The sequence below is a fragment of the Pongo abelii genome, chromosome 20 (assembly GCF_028885655.2).
Source record: "Pongo abelii isolate AG06213 chromosome 20, NHGRI_mPonAbe1-v2.0_pri, whole genome shotgun sequence".
NCBI classification, from domain to species: Eukaryota; Metazoa; Chordata; class Mammalia; order Primates; family Hominidae; genus Pongo; species Pongo abelii.
Genome location: NC_072005.2, coordinates 22,343,922 through 22,363,963, shown reverse-complemented (window position 1 = coordinate 22,363,963; position 20,042 = coordinate 22,343,922). Strand labels below are relative to the sequence as shown.

Genomic DNA, 20,042 nt, shown 5'->3' with positions numbered 1-20,042 from the left:
GGAAAAAGGGAATCTGCTATCAGAGCTTCTTTCCTTTAAGTTTTCAGTCCGCTCTCACCCTGGGAGGAGACCTAGAATCACAAAACAATGGGCACTGTGACAGACAGAAAAGCAGAGCCTCCCACCGTTTCATTCCAGGCCAGGCCTCTGTGGTATCTTTCTTCTGGCACCAAATCTGTAGTTTGCTGAATACCAAGATTCTCCAACATCAACTCATTGTCTAAAATTTGAATTCTGACACCAGCCATTCAGCACAGACCCTGATTCAGGGCTCAGTCCCACAGTATTCTCCTTACTGCAGATGTCAGTAACAAACCCAATGAACCCATCTATGCTCCTGAGCTACTGTTTAAAAATCGGGGACTCCCATAACCTCCCTCAAGTTCAATGATTTGATAGAGCCACTAACACAACAAGCAAAACAACATAGTTATGTTGACCAGTTAATTATAAAAGACACAACCCAGAAAAAGTAAAATGGAATAAATGTATAGGACAAAAAAAAAAAAAAAAAAAAAATAGGTGGGGAAAGATGAAGCACATAGGTAATCCAGGTAAATAATTGTGATTAATAAAATTCTCCATCCTTTGTGTGCTCCAGGAACAGTTCATGGAAAGAAACACCCTTTCCAATATAACTTAGATTGTGCTCTTTTTTTTACCCATCACGTAGCCGGACACAGACTCTGCACATTTTCTTTTTTTCTCATATAAAAATCAGCTGAATTTGGCTAGGCGCGGTGGCTTATGCCTGTAATCCCAGCACTTTGGGAGGCCGAGGTGGGTGGATCACCCAAGTTCAAGAGTTCAAGACCAGCCTGGCCAACATGGTGAAACCCCTGTCTCTATAAAAATACAAAAAATTTAGCCAGACATGATGGCTGGTGCCTGTAATCCCAGCTATTCAGGAGGCTGAGGCAGGAGAATCGCTTGAACCCAGGAAGCGGAGGTTGCAGTGAGCTGAAATCACACCATTGCACTCCAGCCTGGGCGACAGAGTGAGACTCCATCTCAAAAGATCTCAACTCTAGTTATTTAATCCTCAATTTGCCATTTCCCTCACACCTTCTTTTTAATCTGTTTGCTCCTCCTTATGAAAGTCCATCCCTGTCTGCCTAAGCTTTGCAATCCTTAAAGATATTATTGTTAGTGCTTCCTCCTGTTGCAATACTCCTTTGGAATTTTTTTTTTAACATAAACCTAACTTTGCTTTTATTTTACAAAGTCTAGAAACTATCTCAGAACAATAACAACTTCATCTTCAGTAAGACCTTCTGAGACCCCTTCTATTTTAACCTTGACTGCATCTGCCTGTGGATCCCCAGCTTTCCAGGGCTCTGAGCTTCTCTCAGGATAAAGCCTTCTTCCATGGCTGGGACATCTGCAGGGGCGGCTCCCCAGAAAGAATTAACTGGGCCTTTAATAACCTTTTTTTGCAGGCTCAATATTAGCCTCAACTTGGAGTCACTGGGCTCAAGTTTTAATTTCTATGACAGAATTACTCACTTGGTTTTTGAAACTAAGTGTTTAAAAAATCTAGCAAAATTATCATAGTACTCAAATAAGGAAAAAAAATTAAGGTGCTTATATTTCATACCCAATAAAAAAAGTGAAAGTATTCCTTTCAGAGAATAACTGTATTATTAACGAAAGACAAAAACCACATGATTATCTCAATAGATGCAGAAAAGGCCTTTGACAAAATTCAACAACACTTCATGCTAAAAACTCTCAATAAATTAGGTGTTGATGGGACGTATCTCAAAATAATAAGAGCTATTTATGACAAACCCACAGCCAATATCATACTGAATGGGCAAAAACTGGAAGCATTCCCTTTGAAAACTGGCACAAGACAGGGATGCCCTCTCTCACCACTTCTATTCAACATAGTGTTGGAAGTTCTGGCCAGGGCAATTAGGCAGGAGAAGGAAATCAAGGGTATTCAATTAGGAAAAGAGGAAGTCAAATTGTCCCTGTTTGCAGATGACATGATAGTATATCTAGAAAACCCCATTGTCTCAGCCCAAAATCTCCTTAAGCTGATAAGCAACTTCAGCAAAGTCTCAGGATACAAAATCAATGTGCAAAAATCACAAGCATTCTTATACATCAATAACAGACAAACAGAGAGCCAAATCATGAGTGAACTCCCATTCACAATTGCTTCAAAGAGAATAAAATACCTAGGAATCCAACTTACAAGGGATGTGAAAGACCTCTTCAAGGAGAACTACAAACCACTGCTCAAGGAAATAAAAGCGGATACAAACAAATGGAAGAACATTCCATGCTCATGGGTAGGAAGAATCAATATCATGAAAATGGCCATCCTTCCCAAGGTAATTTACAGATTCAATGCCATCCCCATCAAACTACCAATGACTTTCTTCACAGAATTGGAAAAAACTACTTTAAAGTTCATATGGAACCAAAAAAGAGCCCGCATCGCCAAGTCAATCCTAAGCCAAAAGAACAAAGCTGGAGGCATCACACTACCTGACTTCAAACTATACTACAAGGCTACAGTAACCAAAACAGCATGGTACTGGTACCAAAACAGAGATATAGATCAATGGAACAGAACAGAGCCGTCAGAAATAATGCCACATATCTACAAGTATCTGATCTTTGACAAACCTGACAAAAACAAGAAATGGGGAAAGGATTCCCTATTTAATAAATGGTGCTGGGAAAACTGGCTAGCCATATGTAGAAAGCTGAAACTGGATCCCTTCCTTACACCTTATACAAAAATCAATTCAAGATGGATTAAAGACTTAAATGTTAGACCTAAAACCATAAAAACCCTAGAAGAAAACCTAGGCATTACCATTCAGGACATAGGCATGGGCAAGGACTTCATGTCTAAAACACCAAAAGCAATGGCAACAAAAGCCAAAATTGACAAATGGGATCTAATTAAACTCAAGAGCTTCTGCACAGCAAAAGAAACTACCATCAGAGTGAACAGGCAACCTACAAAATGGGAGAAAATTTTCGCAACCTCCTCATCTGACAAAGGGCTAATATCCAGAATCTACAATGAACTCCAACAAATTTACAAGAAAAAAACAAACAACCCCATCAAAAAGTGGGCAAAGGACATGAACAGACACTTCTCAAAAGAAGACATTGATGCAGCCAAAAAACACATGAAAAAATGCTCACCATCACTGGCTATCAGAGAAATGCAAATCAAAACCACAATGAGATACCATCTCACACCAGTTAGAATGGCAATCATTAAAAAGTCAGGAAACAACAGGTGCTGGAGAGGATGTGGAGAAATAGGAACACTTTTACACTGTTGGTGGGACTGTAAACTAGTTCAACCCTTGTGGAAGTCAGTGTGGCGATTCCTCAGGGATCTAGAACTAGAAATTCCATTCGACCCAGCCATCCCATTACTGGGTATATACCCAAAGGACTATAAATCAGGCTGCTATAAAGACACATGCACACGTATGTTTATTGCGGCATTATTCACAATAGCAAAGACTTGGAACCAACCCAAATGTCCAACAATGATAGACTGGATTAAGAAAATGTGGCACATATACACCATGGAATACTATGCAGCCATAAAAAATGATGAGTTCACGTCCTTTGTAGGGACATGGATGAAATTGGAAATCATCATTCTCAGTAAACTATCGCAAGAACAAAAAACCAAACACCGCATATTCTCACTCATAGGTGGGAATTGAACAATGAGAACACATGGACACAGGAAGGGGAACATCACACTCTGGGGACTGTTGTGGGGTGGGGGGAGGGGGGAGGGATAGCATTGGGAGATATACCTAATGCTAGATGACGAGTTGGTGGGTGCAGCGCACCAGCATGGCACATGTATACATATGTAACTTACCTGCACATTGTGCACATGTACCATAAAACCTAAAGTATAATAATAATAATAATAATAATAAAAGAAAAAAAAAAAATGTAAACGAAAAAAAAAAAAAAAAAAAAAAAAAAAAAATAAAAATAAAAATAAAAGCAAACAAAAAAAAAAAAAAAAAAAAAAAAAAATAACTGTATTATTGTATTAGTTTCATTAAAAATCACGTAGTAAATAATTAGTAATATGTGAACACTTCTAGGAGGTAACAAGTTTAATCTCATAAAATTTAACATTAAACTCAGAAATCAAAATAACAGAATATAGAACAGATATATTCACTATTACAAATTTTCCCTACAAAAAAAGAAACTGATGCTTTTATGAATCCATGTAACTCATCAATTATCTACCATATTTTCTTGTGGAAATGTATTCATTTTCTACAGCCAAAATACAGAGATTTTTTTCTATTCCTTTCCTTGGTAGCATTCTAAAAGCTAAGCCTTGGAATTGCGTTTGAAACCACCCGGCCATAAAAAAAAACACACTTGAAAAAATTTCTAAATTTGGCCGGGCGCAGTGGCTCACGCCTGTAATCCCAGCACTTTGGGAGGCCGAGGTGGGCGGATCACGAGGTCAGGAGATGGAGACCATCCTGGCTAACATGGTGAAACCCGTCTCTACTAAAAATACAAAAAAATTAGCCGGGCATGGTAGCGGGTGCCTGTAGTCCCAGCTACTCGGGAGGCCGAGGCAGGAGAATGGCGTGAACCTGGGAGGCGGAGCTTGCAGTGAGCCAAGATCGCACCACTGCACTCCAGCCTGGGCGAGAGGGAGACTCCCTCTCAAAAAAAAAAAAAAAAAAAAAAAAATTTCTAAATTCACTCTGGAAAAGAAATAGGTAAATGAGAGCTAGGTGTGGTGGCTCATGCCTGTAATCCCAGACCTTTGAGATGCTGAGGCAGGCAGATTACTTGAGGTCAGGAGTTCAAGACCAGCCTGGACAACATGGTGAAAACCCATCTCTACTAAAAATACAAAAATTAGCCAGCATAGTGGCGGGCTTTCACGGAGTTTCACCGTGTTGCCCAGGTTAGTCTCAAACTCCTGAGTTCAGGTGATCCACCCACCTCCGCCTCCCAAAGTGCTGAGATTACAGGCATGAGACAGTGCTCCCAGGTCCCTTTGTAAATATTTTCTCACCTTTAAAGCCCTAATAAAATGCAACTTATACTTAAAAAATCTGAGGTCAAGATAAGTGAAAACAATTCTTTTTAAGGTGACAAACCGAGAGAGTAGCAATGCTGATTAAGAAACAGATGCGTCTGACTCATATGTCAAGTAAGGCCATTGAATCGCTTGAGAGATTCTCCCACCCCATCCTGCTCTCATAAGTGCTCAATAACCACTCTCTCAGGAGAAACTGCACTATGCCCCACTGAGTGGCCCAGGATCATTTTATTTTGTAAGCTCTTGTACCATCTAACTGGGTTCAGTTTTCTTTTTTTAAATTTTTGTCTTTTGAAATACTAGTTTTTGGCCAGGCGCAGTGGCTCACGCCTGTAATTCCAGCATTTTGGGAGTCCGAGGTGAGTGGATCACCAGAGGTCAGGTGTTCAAGACCAGCCTGGCCAACATGGCAAAACCGTGTATCTACTAAAAATACAAAAATCAGCCAAACGTTGGGGTGGGCACCTTTAATTCCAGCTACTTGGGAGGCTGAGGCAGGAGAATCCTTGAACCCAGGTGGCATAGGTTGCAGTGAGCCAAGATGGTGTCACTGCACTCCAGCCTGGGCAACAGAGCAAGACTCTGTCTCAAAAAAACCAAAAAACACTATTTTTTCTTTCACAAATGTTTCACTATTTTTATTTCACTATTTCTCTGCCCACTTAGAGAATCCGGGGGGCAGAAATTATTTCTGTGTTTTTTACCAGCATCTGATTGCTTAACAGCAATGTGTCTCTAAGAAATGGAAGCTGAGTTGGGTGAAGACAATCTTAATATCTTCGAAAAAGAAATACAACAGGAGACTCCTCTCAGCCCTGGGGCAGCCACCTTCTTTCTTAATAGGCTACACTCCATAACTCAGGTTGTGCTATAAGGAAAAAAAAAAAAAAAAAAAAAAAAGACCCAGTAGCTGATATCCACTAGATACTCTAGCAGATATAGCCATGGTGGGTATCTTGGTTTATCCCCAGGAAATACTGAAGCCCAGGACCAAGAACAAAACTAAAGGGTGGGTGAAGACATCTCACCTCATAGCTTCCAAAGGGAAACTTTGACCCAAAAACATTCTGATAAGATCTCTGTGCCTATACAAGATAAAAGCAAAGAGGAACAAAATTTTTTTTACACTACAATGTCAGGGAATTATACTTTGCTTTCTTCCCATGCAAAGTATTTACAAACAGAAGACAAGTCTTTTTAAAGTGCCATCTGATGCTTTGTCAAAAAATGATTAAAATATGGTATAAAAAATGTAAACTAAAGGACGAATAATTGATAATGTGAATTAGGGAAAACTGGCATTTGGGAATGTCAGAAGAAACTGAAAATTCAGTATTTTATTATTTACTATGTTTGCAATCCAGAGTTAGGCTGAAGAAATGATGGATGGGGAGGAGGGTAAAACTTGAGACTCTGCTTGGGCCACATGTAAAAAATTCAGCGGAAAAAGCCAGACGCGGCTCACGCCTGTAATCCCAGCACTTTGGGAGGCCAAGGCAGGCGGATCACCTGAGGTTAGGAGTTCGAGATCAGCCTAGCCCACATGAAACCTCATCTATACTAAAAATACAATAATTAGCCAGGTGTGGTGGTGGGTGCCTGTAATCCCAGCTACTCCGGAGGATGAGACAGGAGAATAGCTTGAACCTGGGAGGCGGAGGTTGCAATGAGCAGAAATCTCGCCCCTGCACTCCAGGCTGGGTGACAGAGAGAAACTCCTCAAAAAAAAAAAAAAAGAAAAAGAAAAACAAGTCAGCAGAAAATTAGTCTCCTGTGGCTTGTGAAAATAATTAAGTGGCAGGCAACTAGACTGAGGTGGCTCTAGTCCCTGGATTTCTACTTTAAACAAATTTAACTCAAATGCATGGTTTTTTTTGTTTTGTTTTTTTGAGATGGAGTTTCACTCTTGTTGCCCAGGCTGGAGTGCAATGGCACAATCTCGGCTCACTGTAACCTCCACCTCCTGGGTTCAAGAGATTCTCCTGCCTCAGCTGCTGGAGTAGCTGGGATTACAGGCATGCAATACCACGCCTCGCTAATTTTGTATTGTTGGTAGAGGCGGAGTTTCTCCATGTTGGTAAGGCTGGTCTCGAACTCCCGACCTCAAGTGATCCGCCCGCCTGGGCCTCCCAAAGTGCTGGGATTACAGGCGTGAGCCACAGCGCCGGCCTCAAACGCATGTTTTTATAAATTACTAAATTGGGGGAAACAAAATTGAGGCTTAACCAACTATACACTACCATTTAACCTCTGATTACATAACAAGGAAATGTCCACCTTGATCTTACAAATTAAGAAACTATGTAACTGCACCTAACCAATTATTGAATTTGGTTTTCTTTATCGCATGTTATTAAAGTCTTTTCTTCAAGCCCCTGCTATGGACGACAAATGACAAACCATAGCTGGGTACTCTACATTTTTTTTTTTTTTTTTTTTTGAGACGGAGTCTCGCTCTGTCGCCAGGCTGGAGTGCAGTGGCGCCATCTCGGCTCACTGCAACCTCTGACTTCCTGGTTCAAGCGATTCTCCTGCCTCAGCCTCCTGAGTAGCTGGGATTACAGGCACGTGCCACCACGCCCGCTAATTTTTGTATTTTTAGTAGAGGCGGGGTTTCACCATATTGGCCAGAATGGTCTCAATCTCCTGACCTCGTGATCCGCCTGCCTCGGCCTCCCAAAGTGCTGGAATTACAGGCGTGTGCCACCGCGCCCGGATTTTTGAATCACTCTTTAATTAAATTCTTTAATATTTTTGCGGTAACTTCTGTATATTTTTAATAAGGGAAAAGAGAGACTCAGAACCCCACAGACCAAAGCTCTTCCCATTCATGAACCCCGCACCCCGAGTCAGGATTCTCCCCTGACGACCCTCCTATGGTCCCTGCACAACCTGGGGAGACTCGGCGCTGCAGGTGGAGAGCTGCCAAGAGAGGGCTCCAGGCCAGGGCACAGTCACTGCGCAGGGAAGAGACAGGACGCCCGGGGTTCCGGCTGTCAGCGCAGCCGCCATCTTATGGCTGAGGGGGACCGAGGCCGAGCTGGCCAAGGAAAACGGGCGCAGATGGTAGAGCTGACTGCGAGGAGGCCTGAGTCCCGCCACAGCTACTTCCCACCGGTTCCAACCACCCCCTTCCCCTCTCCCGGGATGTCGGACCCGGCACTCTCACCATTTTTAAGCTTCCAGGGAGACCTGGCGTCTTAGCTGGGGATCTCCCAATACCTGCAGGTCACAGGGCCACAGAGGCTGGGCCCCTAGGAGAAGAGGAGACAGACGAGGGAAGACGAGACCTGCAGCTCTGGCTACAGCGAGAGACAAAGTACCCGCCAAACCCGGAAGCCGCCCTGTCCGCTCCAGCTTCGTGTCTGATTGGACGGTTTCCAGCCCAGCGTCCCTGACTGGATAACGTTTAAGGCCCCGCCCCTTTAGGCCCTGAGTGACAGGAGACTTGATCAGATGCTCGGCTGAATGAAGAGTGACAGCCTAAGCTCCAGCCTTTTCAGGCAGGGCTTCCTCTCTGAGCTGAGCCAGGCCCAACCCAAAGGTATTTGCATTTAACCTTGTGTGTAAGGTCATATGCGTTTATACATAATACATAATACGGCCGGGCGCGGTGGCTCACGTCTGTAGTCCCAGCTACTCCGAAGGCTGAGGCAGGAGAATCGCTTGAACCCGGGAGGCGGAGATTGCAGTAAGCCGAGATCGCGCCACTGCACTCCAGCCTGGGCGACAGAGTGAGACTCTGTCTCAAAAAAAAAAAAAAAAGAAAGAAAGAAAAAAATACGCTATATTGTTATTCACAAACAAAAATAATCTAATAACAACTATTTTAAAATTTCAGCTTTCCTGACCTTCCTGGCTTCTGGTTTTTTGATCAGGCAGCCTGAGATTTTAAGAAGGACGCAATCATGGCCGGGTGTGGTGGCTCACGCCTGTAATCCCAGCACTTTGGGAGGCCGAGGCCGGCGGATCACCTGAGGTCAGGAGTTGGAGACCAGCCTGACCAATATGATGAAATTCCGTCTCTACTAAAAATACAGAAATTAGCCGGGCGTGGTGGCGGCTGCCTGGAATCCCAGCTACTGGGGAGGCTGAGACAGGTGAACCCGGGAGGCAGAAGTTGCAGTGAGCCGAGATAGTTTTGAACTCCAGCCTGGGCAATAAGAGCGAAACTAAGCTCCGTCAAAAAAAAAAAAAAAAAAAAAGGAGGCAATCTTCTGAAATAGAATGTGAGCCAAATGTGAATTTTAAATTTTCTAGTAGCCAAACTTTAAAAAGAAAGAAGAAACAGGTAAAACTGATGGTAACAATTTCAGTAACCCAATATATCCAAAATATTACTATATGAGCAATGTGTAATTATTAATGTAGCATGTATATAGTTAGAACTATATCATTGGAACTAAGTCTGGTTTTTTTGTTGTTGTTGTTGTTTTGATTTTTTTTTTTTTGAGATGGAGTTTCGCTTTTGTTGCCCAGGCTGGAGTGCAATGGCACAAAGTCCGTTCTCCGCCTCCTGAGTTCAAGCGATTCTCCTGCCTCAGCCTCCTGAGTAGCTGGGATTACAGGCATCTGCCACCATGCCCGGCTAATTTTTGTATTTTTAGTAGAGAGGGGGTTTCTCCATGTTGGTCGGGCTGGTCTGGAACTCCCGACCTCAAGTGATCCACCTGCCTCGGCCTCCCAAAGTGCTGGGATTACATGCGTGAGCCCCCGCACACGGACTACTAAGTCTGTTTTTTGCTTTTCCAGCACATCACAGTGTAGACCCAGCCACATTCCAGGTACTCAGGAGCCACAGGTGAAGTGCAGCTCTGATGTTGGGTGGGTAAAGGGCCTGAACGAATTTATTCTGCCAGTGTGAAGGAAGGGCCTCTTCCTAACAACATCTCTCTTCAGTTTGGAGGACGGAAAAGATAGTGGCCATAGAAAGAGCAGAGGGCAGCAGGAATAAATTAACCACAAGTAGACAACTGCTGGCCACCTTTGGCCCACCTTCCTTCCAGAGATCAGAAAGGGAACAAAGGATGATAGGTCCGGAGGAGAAGAAAACTAAGTCTTCATATCTGTGCATACTCTTGACCTGCAATGTTTATATAGAGAGAAAATAGATTAAATGCAAACACATTTTGCTATTTGGCCTTGAACCTAATCATCAGGCCTCCTGGATTGAAGTGATTCTCGTGCCTCAGCCTCCGGAATAGCTGGGATTACAGGTGTGTACCACCATGCTCAGCTAATATTTTTGTATTTTTAGTAGAGATGGGGTTTTGCCATGTAAGCCAGGCTGGTCTTGAGCTCCTGGCCTCAAGGGATCCACCCACCTCAGCCTCCCAAAGTGCTGGAATTACAGGCATAAGCCACTGTGCCTGGCTATGATATATTTTTACATTTATGGTTTAGGTGATGTGTCCTTCTTCTCTGTCAGGTCCCTGCCAAAATGTGGCATGATGACATATCCCTGGACCTAGCACCTAGTTAATGTGACTCTAGTATGTTGCAGAGGCCCCACATATTTTGAGTAGTGTGACGTATGACTAGACCCAACACCTAGAAGATGGGAGGCATCTGTCTATGCCCTGTAAACAGGGTGTTAGCCCTACCATTAAGAGCCTCATGACATATCTCTGCATTCATCACCTAAGAGATGTGACTCTCTTCTGCTGCCTGCATCCTGCCAACAGGAACGATTGTGACATAACATTTGGCCCAGCAACAGGTTGATGTGTTTTCTTTTCCTGGGTCCTGTTCACAGGGAGCATTGTGACATATCACTGGGCACAGCACCCACATGCTGTGACTCTGCTGCCTATGCCTTCCTTTCAGAACAGGAATGTAACATATCCCTGGCCAAGCACCCAGGTGACGTGACTCTTCTTCCTAGTTTCTGCCATGAGAAAAGATTGTGATATATCTCTGGCCTAGCACCAAAATGATGTGACTCTCTTGCTCACTGTCTATGCACAGGTGGGATTTGTTCAACTCATAGGTGAGATGACAACTCTCATATATCAAATCAACAAGTAGGGGACATACTGTCTTTCAAAGCTAGGCTTAGGGAAATACGTAAGATTCTCGGTCTCCTCCTTGTATGAAGGTCATAGTGGATTACCACTCTCTTGTATATCATATAAACCCTTCAGGTGGTACAGAGAGTGTCATCACAGGGCCCAGCACACAGGTGACATTGCATTTCTTGTATGCACACTGCATCATCTATTAGGATTGTCACCTGACACATGGACAGAGCCTACTGGTAAGGTCTTGAATCTCACATGCGGATGCAGTCTACACTTGAAATTGTAACTGTCATAGTTGAACATCTGGCTGCACTTGAGATGGTGACTCATTTTTCACCTAGCTTCACAGCAGATGAGAACTCTTTTATCTGGCACCAGCCAATTATAGAAATGTTGACTCTCATACCTGGGCTTAGAACCACAGGTACAGTCACGAGTCCATACCATCATGAAGGTCACAGAGTGGTTTGCAACACTCATTAATACTGTAGAAAGCTCTCAGATGGTACTGAGAGAGTCTTAGCAGAGCCTAGCACACAGGTAAGATTGTGAGGCTCATATGCACACCCAGCCAGCAGCAAAAATTGTCACCTTTCCACATGATCACAGCCCACTGTTGAGGTCCCAAGTTTTCCTTGTGAAAACAGTCAAAAGTTGGAAAATTGACTCACATGTGGATTTGGTTCAAAGGTGAGTTGGTGACGCTCAGACATCTATTCAACACACCTGTGAGTCTGTGGCTCCAGTAAGCCTTCAGTCTGCAGGAGAAATTGAGGCTCTCACAAACAAATCAAGTGCGCCATTGAGATTGTGACTCTTGTACTTAGACCCAACATACAGGAGGTGTTGACTCTCAAATTTAGAACTGGGACATAAGTGAAATTGTTAATCTAATTTCTAAACCATCCTGCAGGTGTGATTGTGACATATGCCTCTGCTCAGTACTTGAGTAATTTGACTCTCCTGCCTGGGCCCAGTCCATAGTTGCAATTGTGACACATTGCCGAACCCAGCACATAGGTGATGTGACTCCATACTCCTGCCTTGATGCTGCCTACAGGGGGCATTGTGACATATCACTGGGCCTTACATCCAAGTGATGTAAGTCTCTCCTTTTCTGGTACTGCCCACAGGGGACACCATGACATATTCCTGGGCCACAAAGCCAGCTTATGTCGTTCTCCTATTTGTTCTCTGCCCACATGGGCCACTATGACATACTGCTGAGTTTAACACTCATGTGATGTAACTCTTCAGCCTCAGCCATGCCTACATGGGACATTGTGATGCATCTCTGCACCCATCACTCAGGTGATGTGACTGTCTTTTCCTGTGTGCTCTCTGCTCAAAGGGGAAGATTGCTACCTGTTGCTGGGTCCAGCACCTAGCTGATGTGACTCTTCTCATCTTTCTAAGTTCTGCCTGCAAGGGAGATGTTGACATTTTACTTTGCCCAACACCGAGGTGACATTAACCTGTTGGCTTTGTCGTACTTTCAGAAGACATGTGACATATTGCCGGGCCCAGCAGCAAGGTGATGTGAGTCTCCTGCCTGGACCCTGTTCTCAGAGGGCATTGATACATATTTCTGACTTCATCAACTATTTCGTGTGACTCTCCTCTCTTACCTGGGCTTTGACCATAGAAAAAATTGTGACATATCTCTGGGACCAAAACCTAGGTGATGTGACCCTCTTCTTAGCATACGATCAAGCCCACAGAACCAAGATGCCTTATCGGTGTATCTAGCACAAAGGTGAGGTGATTATTCTGTGTGGTCCCTGCCCACAGGGGTCATATTGACATGTTTCTAAGCCCATCACCTAGATTATGTGACTCCCTTTTTCTTCCTGTAAACCGTACACAGATAAGATTGTGACATATCACTTCATCCAGAACTTTTGGGGTGATTGTGGCATATCGCTGGCACCACCGCCTAGGTTATGTGACACTTTTCTTCCCTGTTAGCCCTACCCACAGAGGACATTGTGACATCTCTTCACTTACGTAATGTTACTTTTTTGCCTGGGCCATGCTCTGTGACATATTGCTGGACCCAGAAACTAGGGAATGTGACACTCCTCTACTGCTTAGGTTCTGCCCAAGGAGAAATTTGTGGTGTATTGCTGGGCCAACAGCTAGGTAATGTGATATTTTTCTTTTACCTGGGCCCCACATATTTTGAATACTGTGAGATACTGCTGGGTTCAACAGCTAAGGAATGGGAGAGTACTGCCTGGGCCCTGCTCACATAAGTCCTTGTGAAATATCTCTTCATCCATCACCTAGACTATGTGGTTCCCCTTCCTGCACCCTTCCCATAGAGAAGATTGTGACATAGTACTGGACCTAGCAACTAGGTGACATGTCTCTCCTGCCTGGGCTCGACCCACAGAAAGCATTGTAATATGTTACTGGGTCCAGCACCCAGGAGATGCGACTCCACTGCCTGATCTCTGGCCTTATGCAAGATTGTGACAGATCCCTGGCCCAGAAAACAGGTGATGTGACTCTACTGATTAGTCTCTATCCACAGGTGGTATTGTCTCATTTACCTTGGTTTAGCTCACAGGTACAATACATTTAACCAGCCAGTAGCAGAGAGTCTGTGTCTCTTTGCAAGGCTTTGGCAAACAGACAAGTTTCTGGGTCTTCTTTTTATAAAGACCATGCAGAATTGGCATTCACTTGCATATTGTGTAAAGTTCTTGGATGGTACAGAGAGTGTCATCACAGAGCCTGGCACACAGTTGAGGTTGTGTTTCTCATATGCACAACACAGCAACCCTTAGGATTGGAACCCCCCCACCCCAACATAGACAGAGCTCACTGCTGAGGTTCTTAATCTCATAAGTGGATTCAGTCCGCAGTTGAAATTGTGACTGTCATATGTGAATATCCAGCCAGAGTTGAAGTGGCTAGATATTCACATGTGGCTAGATATTCACATATGGTTCAATGGCTATGAGCTTCCTGCAGCTCATAGGCAGGTAAGAAATCTCTTATCTAGACTCAGCCAACTGGAGACATGTTGACTCTCATAGCTGAGCTTAGGGCCACAGGTATGATCATGGGTCCATACCAGCATAAAGTTCTCAGACCAGATTGTAACTATTTTTTTTTTGTTTTGAGATGGAGTTTGGCTCTTGTTGCCCAGGCTGGACTGCAATGGTGCAATCTCAGTTCACCACAACATCTGCATCCTGGGTTTAAGTGATTCTCCTGCCTCATCCTTCTAAGTAGCTGGGATTACAGGCATGTGCCACCACACCCGGCTAATTTTGTATTTTTAGTAGAGATGGCGTTTCTCCATGTTGGTCAGGCTGCTCTTGAACTCACAAACTCAGGTGATCTGCCTGCCTCAGCCTCCCAAAGTACTGCGATTACAGGCTTGAGCCACTGCACTGGGCCAGCAATTCTTATGCATACAGTATAAAGCCCTCAAATAGGACAGATTATGTCCTAACAGATCTCAGCACACAGGTGAGATTGTGACATTCACATGCAGACGCAGCTGACAGTAATAACTGTCATCCTTCCACATGAGCACAGCCCACTGTTGAGATTCTGAATCTCAAAACCAATAAAAGTTTCAAAAGTTGAAAAATTGACTTTCATCCTTGAATCCACTGTACAAGTAAGCTGGCGACTCTCAGACCAAGATTCAGCACCCCTGAGACTTGAGAAACTGTGAGTCCACTAAGGAGACACAGTCTAGAGGATGGATGGAAGGTCTCATGCATAGATCAAGACCACGGTTGAGATTGTGACTCCTGAACATAGATGCAACATAAAGGAGGTGTTAATTCTCATACCTGGAACCGTAACATGTGCAGGATGGTTAATCTCATTTATGGACCTTCCCTCAGCTGTGATTGTAACATACACCTCTGTCAAGCACCTGAGTTTTTTGACTCTCCTGCCTGGGCTCAGCCCACAGATTGGATTGTAACACATCGCTGAACCCAGGATCTAGGTGATGTAAATTTATTCTCCTGCCTTGGCGCTCCCCACAGGGAGCACTGTGACATATTACTGCAGCTAACATAGGGGAACCATAACCAGGTTATGTGACTCTCCTGCCTGTGCCTTGCCCACATGGGCCATTGTGACATATTGTTGGGTCTAACATCCATGTCATGTAACTCTCTTGCCTAGGTCCTGCCTACAGAAAGTATTGTGACATATCTCTGTGCCCATCACACAGGTGATACGACTCTCTTTTCCTGCTGGGTTCCTGCTTACAGGGAGTATTGAAAGAGATTGCTAGCCCCAGCACCTAGATGATGTGACTCTTCTTTCCAGGTTTTGTTCATGGGGAACATTGTGACATATCACTGGGCCCAACACCAAGGTGATGTTCCTCTTTTGCCTTGGCCCTGCACTCAAAAAGCATTGTGACATATTGCTGATCCCACTAGCAGGTTGATGTGAGTCTTCTGCCTGGATCCCATTAACAAGGGGAATTGCGATGTACCTCTGGGCCCATGAACTATTTGATGACTCTTCTTTCTTGCCTAGGCTTTCTTTTTTCTTTTCTTTCTTTTTTTTTTTTTTTTTTTTTTTTTTTTTTGAGATGGAGTCTCGCTTTTTCACCCAGGCTGGAGTGCAGTGGCACTACCTCGGTTCACTACAACCTCTGCCTTCCAGTTTCAAACAGTTCTCCTGACTCAGCCTCCTGAGTAGCTGGGATTATAGGTGCCCGCCACTACGCCTGGCTAATTTTTGTATTTTTAGTAGAGATGGGGTTTCACCATGTTGGCCAGGCTGGTCTCGAACTCCTGACCTCATGATCCACCTGCCTCGACCTCCCAAAGTGCTGGGATTACAGGCATGTGAGGCACTGCACCCAGCCAGCTTTCTCCATAGAAGATATTGTGACATAACTCTGGGCCCAGCACCTAGGTAATGTGGCTTTTTTCTTCTGCTTGGATCATGCCCACAGAAGGGATAATGACTTGTCACTAAGCCCAGCACACATGATGTAATTTTTCTGCCTGGTCTTTGCCAACAGAAATCATTTTCACATATTTCTGAGTTCATCACCTAGTTGATGTGACCCTTCTTATTTTCAGACTTGTTCACAGTGGAGATTGCTACATATTGCTGGGCCCAGCTCCTGTGTGATGTGATTCTCTTCTCATGCCTGGGTGCTCCCCACTGGAGTGATTGTGACATATAGCTTGGCCCTGGCCCTAGTTTATGTGACTTTCCTCTTCTTCCTTAGCCCTGCTCACCTGGGGACGTTATAACATATCTGAGCCCATCAGCTAGGTGATGTGACTCTCTTGCCTGATCTTCTTCTCAGGGGTTAGTGTTTTATGTTGTCAGACCCAGCAACTAGGTGATATGACTCTTCTCTACTGCTTGGGCTCTGCCCAATAAGAAATTGTGATGTATCGCTGGGCCTAGGTTATGTGATGCTCCTCTCCTCCCTGGGCTGTACATATGTTGCTATTGTGACATGGCTGGGTGCAATGTCTAGGTCATGTGAGTTTCCTGCATGGGCCCTGCCCACAGGGGCATTATCACATATCATGTTGTTAGTTATCTAGGTGATGTGACTCCCCTCTTCTGCCTGGGTCCTGATGAAAAGAAGGATAGTGACTTATCACTGGACTGAGCACTTAATGGTGTGACTCTCCTCTTTTACCTGGGCCTTGCATAATTTTGTTATTGTGACATATTGCTGGGTCCAAAACCTAGGAGATAAGAGACTTTTGCCTTGGCCCTGACTACAGAGGGCTTTTTGATATTTCTTTGCATCTATCACCTAGGGGATGTGTCTCTCCTCTGCCTGCACCCTGCCTTCAGGGAAGATTGTGACATAACACTGGGTGCAACAACCAGGTCATGTGTCTCTCCAGCCTGGGCCTAGCCCACCGGGGAGCACTGTGACATATTGCTGCTTCCAGAAACTAGGTAATGTGATTATACCAACTGTGCCCTGCTTTTAGAAGGACACTGTAACATATCACTGGCTGAGCACCCAGGTGATATGACTCACCTGTCTGGTCCCCACATTCAGGGAAGATTGTGACATATCCCTGACCTAGCACCCAGGTGGTGTGACAATACTGCCTGGGCTTTCCCCTCAGAGGGTATTATGATACATTGCTAAATGCAGCACATAGGTGATGTGACTCTCCTCCACTGCTCAGTCTCTGTTCAAAGAGAGATTGTGATGTATCACTAGTCCCAGCACGTGGGTGATGTGGCTCTCATGTTTGGGCCAAGCCCATGTATGTATTGTATGTCATGTATGTCATGTATTGTGACATAGGTCTGGGTCCATCACCTCGTTAATATGACTCTTCTGTATGGGCTCTGTCCACAGGGGTACTATAAAATATTTTTTCATTCATCCCCTAGGTTATCTGCCTCTTCTCTTCTGCCTGGGCACTGCCAAAAAAAGGAGATTTTAGCAATTCACTGGACCCAGAACCTAGTTGAGGTGACATTCCTATTTTGCGGGGCCCTGCATATTCGGGTATTGTGTCATATCACTGGACTCAACACATAGGGGATGGGAGGCACATGCATGGGCACTGCTCACAGATGGCCTTGTGACATATCTATGCATCTATTACCCGTGAGATGTGACTGTCCTCTTCTACCTGCACCCTGCTTATAGAGAAGATTGTAACATATTGCTGGGCCTACTGACCAGATGATGTGTTTCTTTTGCCTGAACCTTGCCCACAGGGAGCATTGTGACATATCACTGGGCTCAGCACCCAGGTGATGTTCCTCTCCTGCCTGGTCCCTTCCATCAGGGAATATTCTACAAATCTCTGGCCCAGCACCCAGTTGATGTGACTCTCCTGCTCTCTACCTACTCACAGGTTATATGTCCCATGTCGTAGGGGAGATGACGACTCTCATATCTTAAACCAGACAACAGTTGATATGCTGTCTCTCATAGCTAGGCTTAGGAAAATGGGTAAGATTCTAGGTCTCCTATTTTTATGAAAGTCAGAGGGGATTACCACACTCTCACCTATGGTATAAAGTCTTTGGATTGTACACAGTGTGTCATCACAGAGCCCAGCACACAGATGAGATTGACTTGCATGTATGGACAACCAAGCACCTGTTAAAATTGTGACCCTCACAGATGGACAGACTGCAATTGTGAATCCCACACATGGATGCAGTCCACAGTTGGAATTGTGACTGTCATATGTGACCATCCATCCAGATTTGGGATAGGAAAACATTTTTAAATGCAGCCCATAAGAAACTGAGGGCTCTCCTATCTGAACCCAGAAAACTGGAGAGATGTTGACTCTCATAACCGGGCTTAGGGACACAGATACAATCATAGGTTTATACCAGCAAGAAAATCTCAAGCTGGATTGTGGCTCTCATGCAAACCATATAAAGCCCCAGGATAGTACAGAGAGTATCCTAAAAGGGCCAAGCACACAGGTGAGATGATGACACTCCTGTGCGCACCCTGACAACAGTAAAGATTGTCATTTTCCCACATGAACCCAGCCCACTTTTGAGGCTCTGAACCTCACACCCAAAGGGCAGCTGAAATTTGAAAAATTGAATCACATACATGGATCAGGTCAACGGGTTGGTTGATGACACTCAGACCAAGATTCAGCACACCTGTGAGCCTGTGATTCCACTAAGGGAATACAGTTCATGGGAGGGATTGAGGACTTAATACACAGATCCAGTTCACCTTTGAGATGGTGACTCATGTAATTAGAGACAACATACAGTAGGTATTGACTCTCATACCTTGAACCAGATCATGTGTGGGATCCTTAATCTCATTCTTAGACCATCTTGCATGTATGATTGTATCATACAGCTCTTCCCAGCACCTGAGTGATTTGACCCTTCTGCCTAGGTCCTACAGGTGAAATTGTGGCATATCACTGAACCCAGCATCTAGGTGGTGTGAGACTATACTTTTGCCTTAGCACTTTCCGCAGAGGGCACTGTGACATTTTGCTGGCCCTAGAACCCAGTGGAAGTGACTTTCCTCTACTTCTTGGTCTCTGCCCAAGAACAGATTGTGATATGTCACTGGGCTCAACACCTAGGTGATGTGAATTTCCTCTCCTGCCTGGACCAAACACTTTTGCGATGCAAATTTGTTTGGGCCCTGCCTACAGAGGTATTAAAACATATCTGTTCATTCATCACCTAGGTGATGTGACTCTTCTCTTCTGCTTGGGCCCTGACAAAATGGGGGATTTTGACACATCACTAAACCCAGCACTTAAGTGATGATACTCTTCTGTTTTCCCTGGGCCCTGCATATCTTGGGTATTGTTATATATAGCTGGGCATCATTCCTTTAGGATGGCAGGCTCCAGCCTGGACCCTGCCCATGAGGGGCCTTGTAAGATGTCTCTTCCTCCATCACATAAGAGATGTGACTCTCTCCTTTTGCCTGCATCCTGCCCACAGAAAATGTTGTAATGTATTGCTGGACCCAGTCACCAGATGATGTGTCTCTCCTGCCAAGGCTGTGCCCACAGAGAGCATTTTGACATATCACTGGGCTCAGCACCCAGGTGAAATGACTCTGCTGCCTGTACTCTGCTTTAAGAGGGGATTGTAATATATCTGTCGCTGAGCACCTAGGTGATATGACTTCTCCCTGGTTCTGACCTCAGGAAAGATTGTGACATATCTTTGCCAAAAACCTACGTGATGTGAATCTGCTGCTGACTTCCTACCCACAGGTAGAATTGTGACATATATTTTGTCCAGCTCACAGGTTCATTAATCGCTCTTATACCTCAAACCAGCCAATAGAAGAGATACTGTCTCCTATAACTAGACTTAGGAAAATGAGAGAGATTATGGGTCTTCTCTATGTATTAAGGTCATAAAGCACTATTATTCTTTTACATATTATATAAAGCCCTTGAGTGGTACAGAAAGTGTCATTACAGGGCACACTAAACAGGTGA

General features: G+C 44.4%; 2 protein-coding genes across 2 annotated transcripts in view; one reads left to right on the top strand and one right to left on the bottom strand.

The window, feature by feature from the left end:
* Positions 1 to 8,402, bottom strand: part of LOC100443599 (zinc finger protein 257) — a 247,528-nt gene extending 239,126 nt beyond the window's left edge. The window contains 1 exon segment of the mRNA XM_024237296.3: positions 8,250 to 8,402. Within this exon segment, the coding sequence (XP_024093064.3) occupies positions 8,250 to 8,252 (3 nt within the window). The 5' untranslated portion in view covers positions 8,253 to 8,402.
* Positions 1 to 20,042, top strand: part of LOC100936299 (zinc finger protein 208) — a 255,057-nt gene that overhangs the window by 134,543 nt on the left and 100,472 nt on the right. The window lies entirely within an intron of this gene.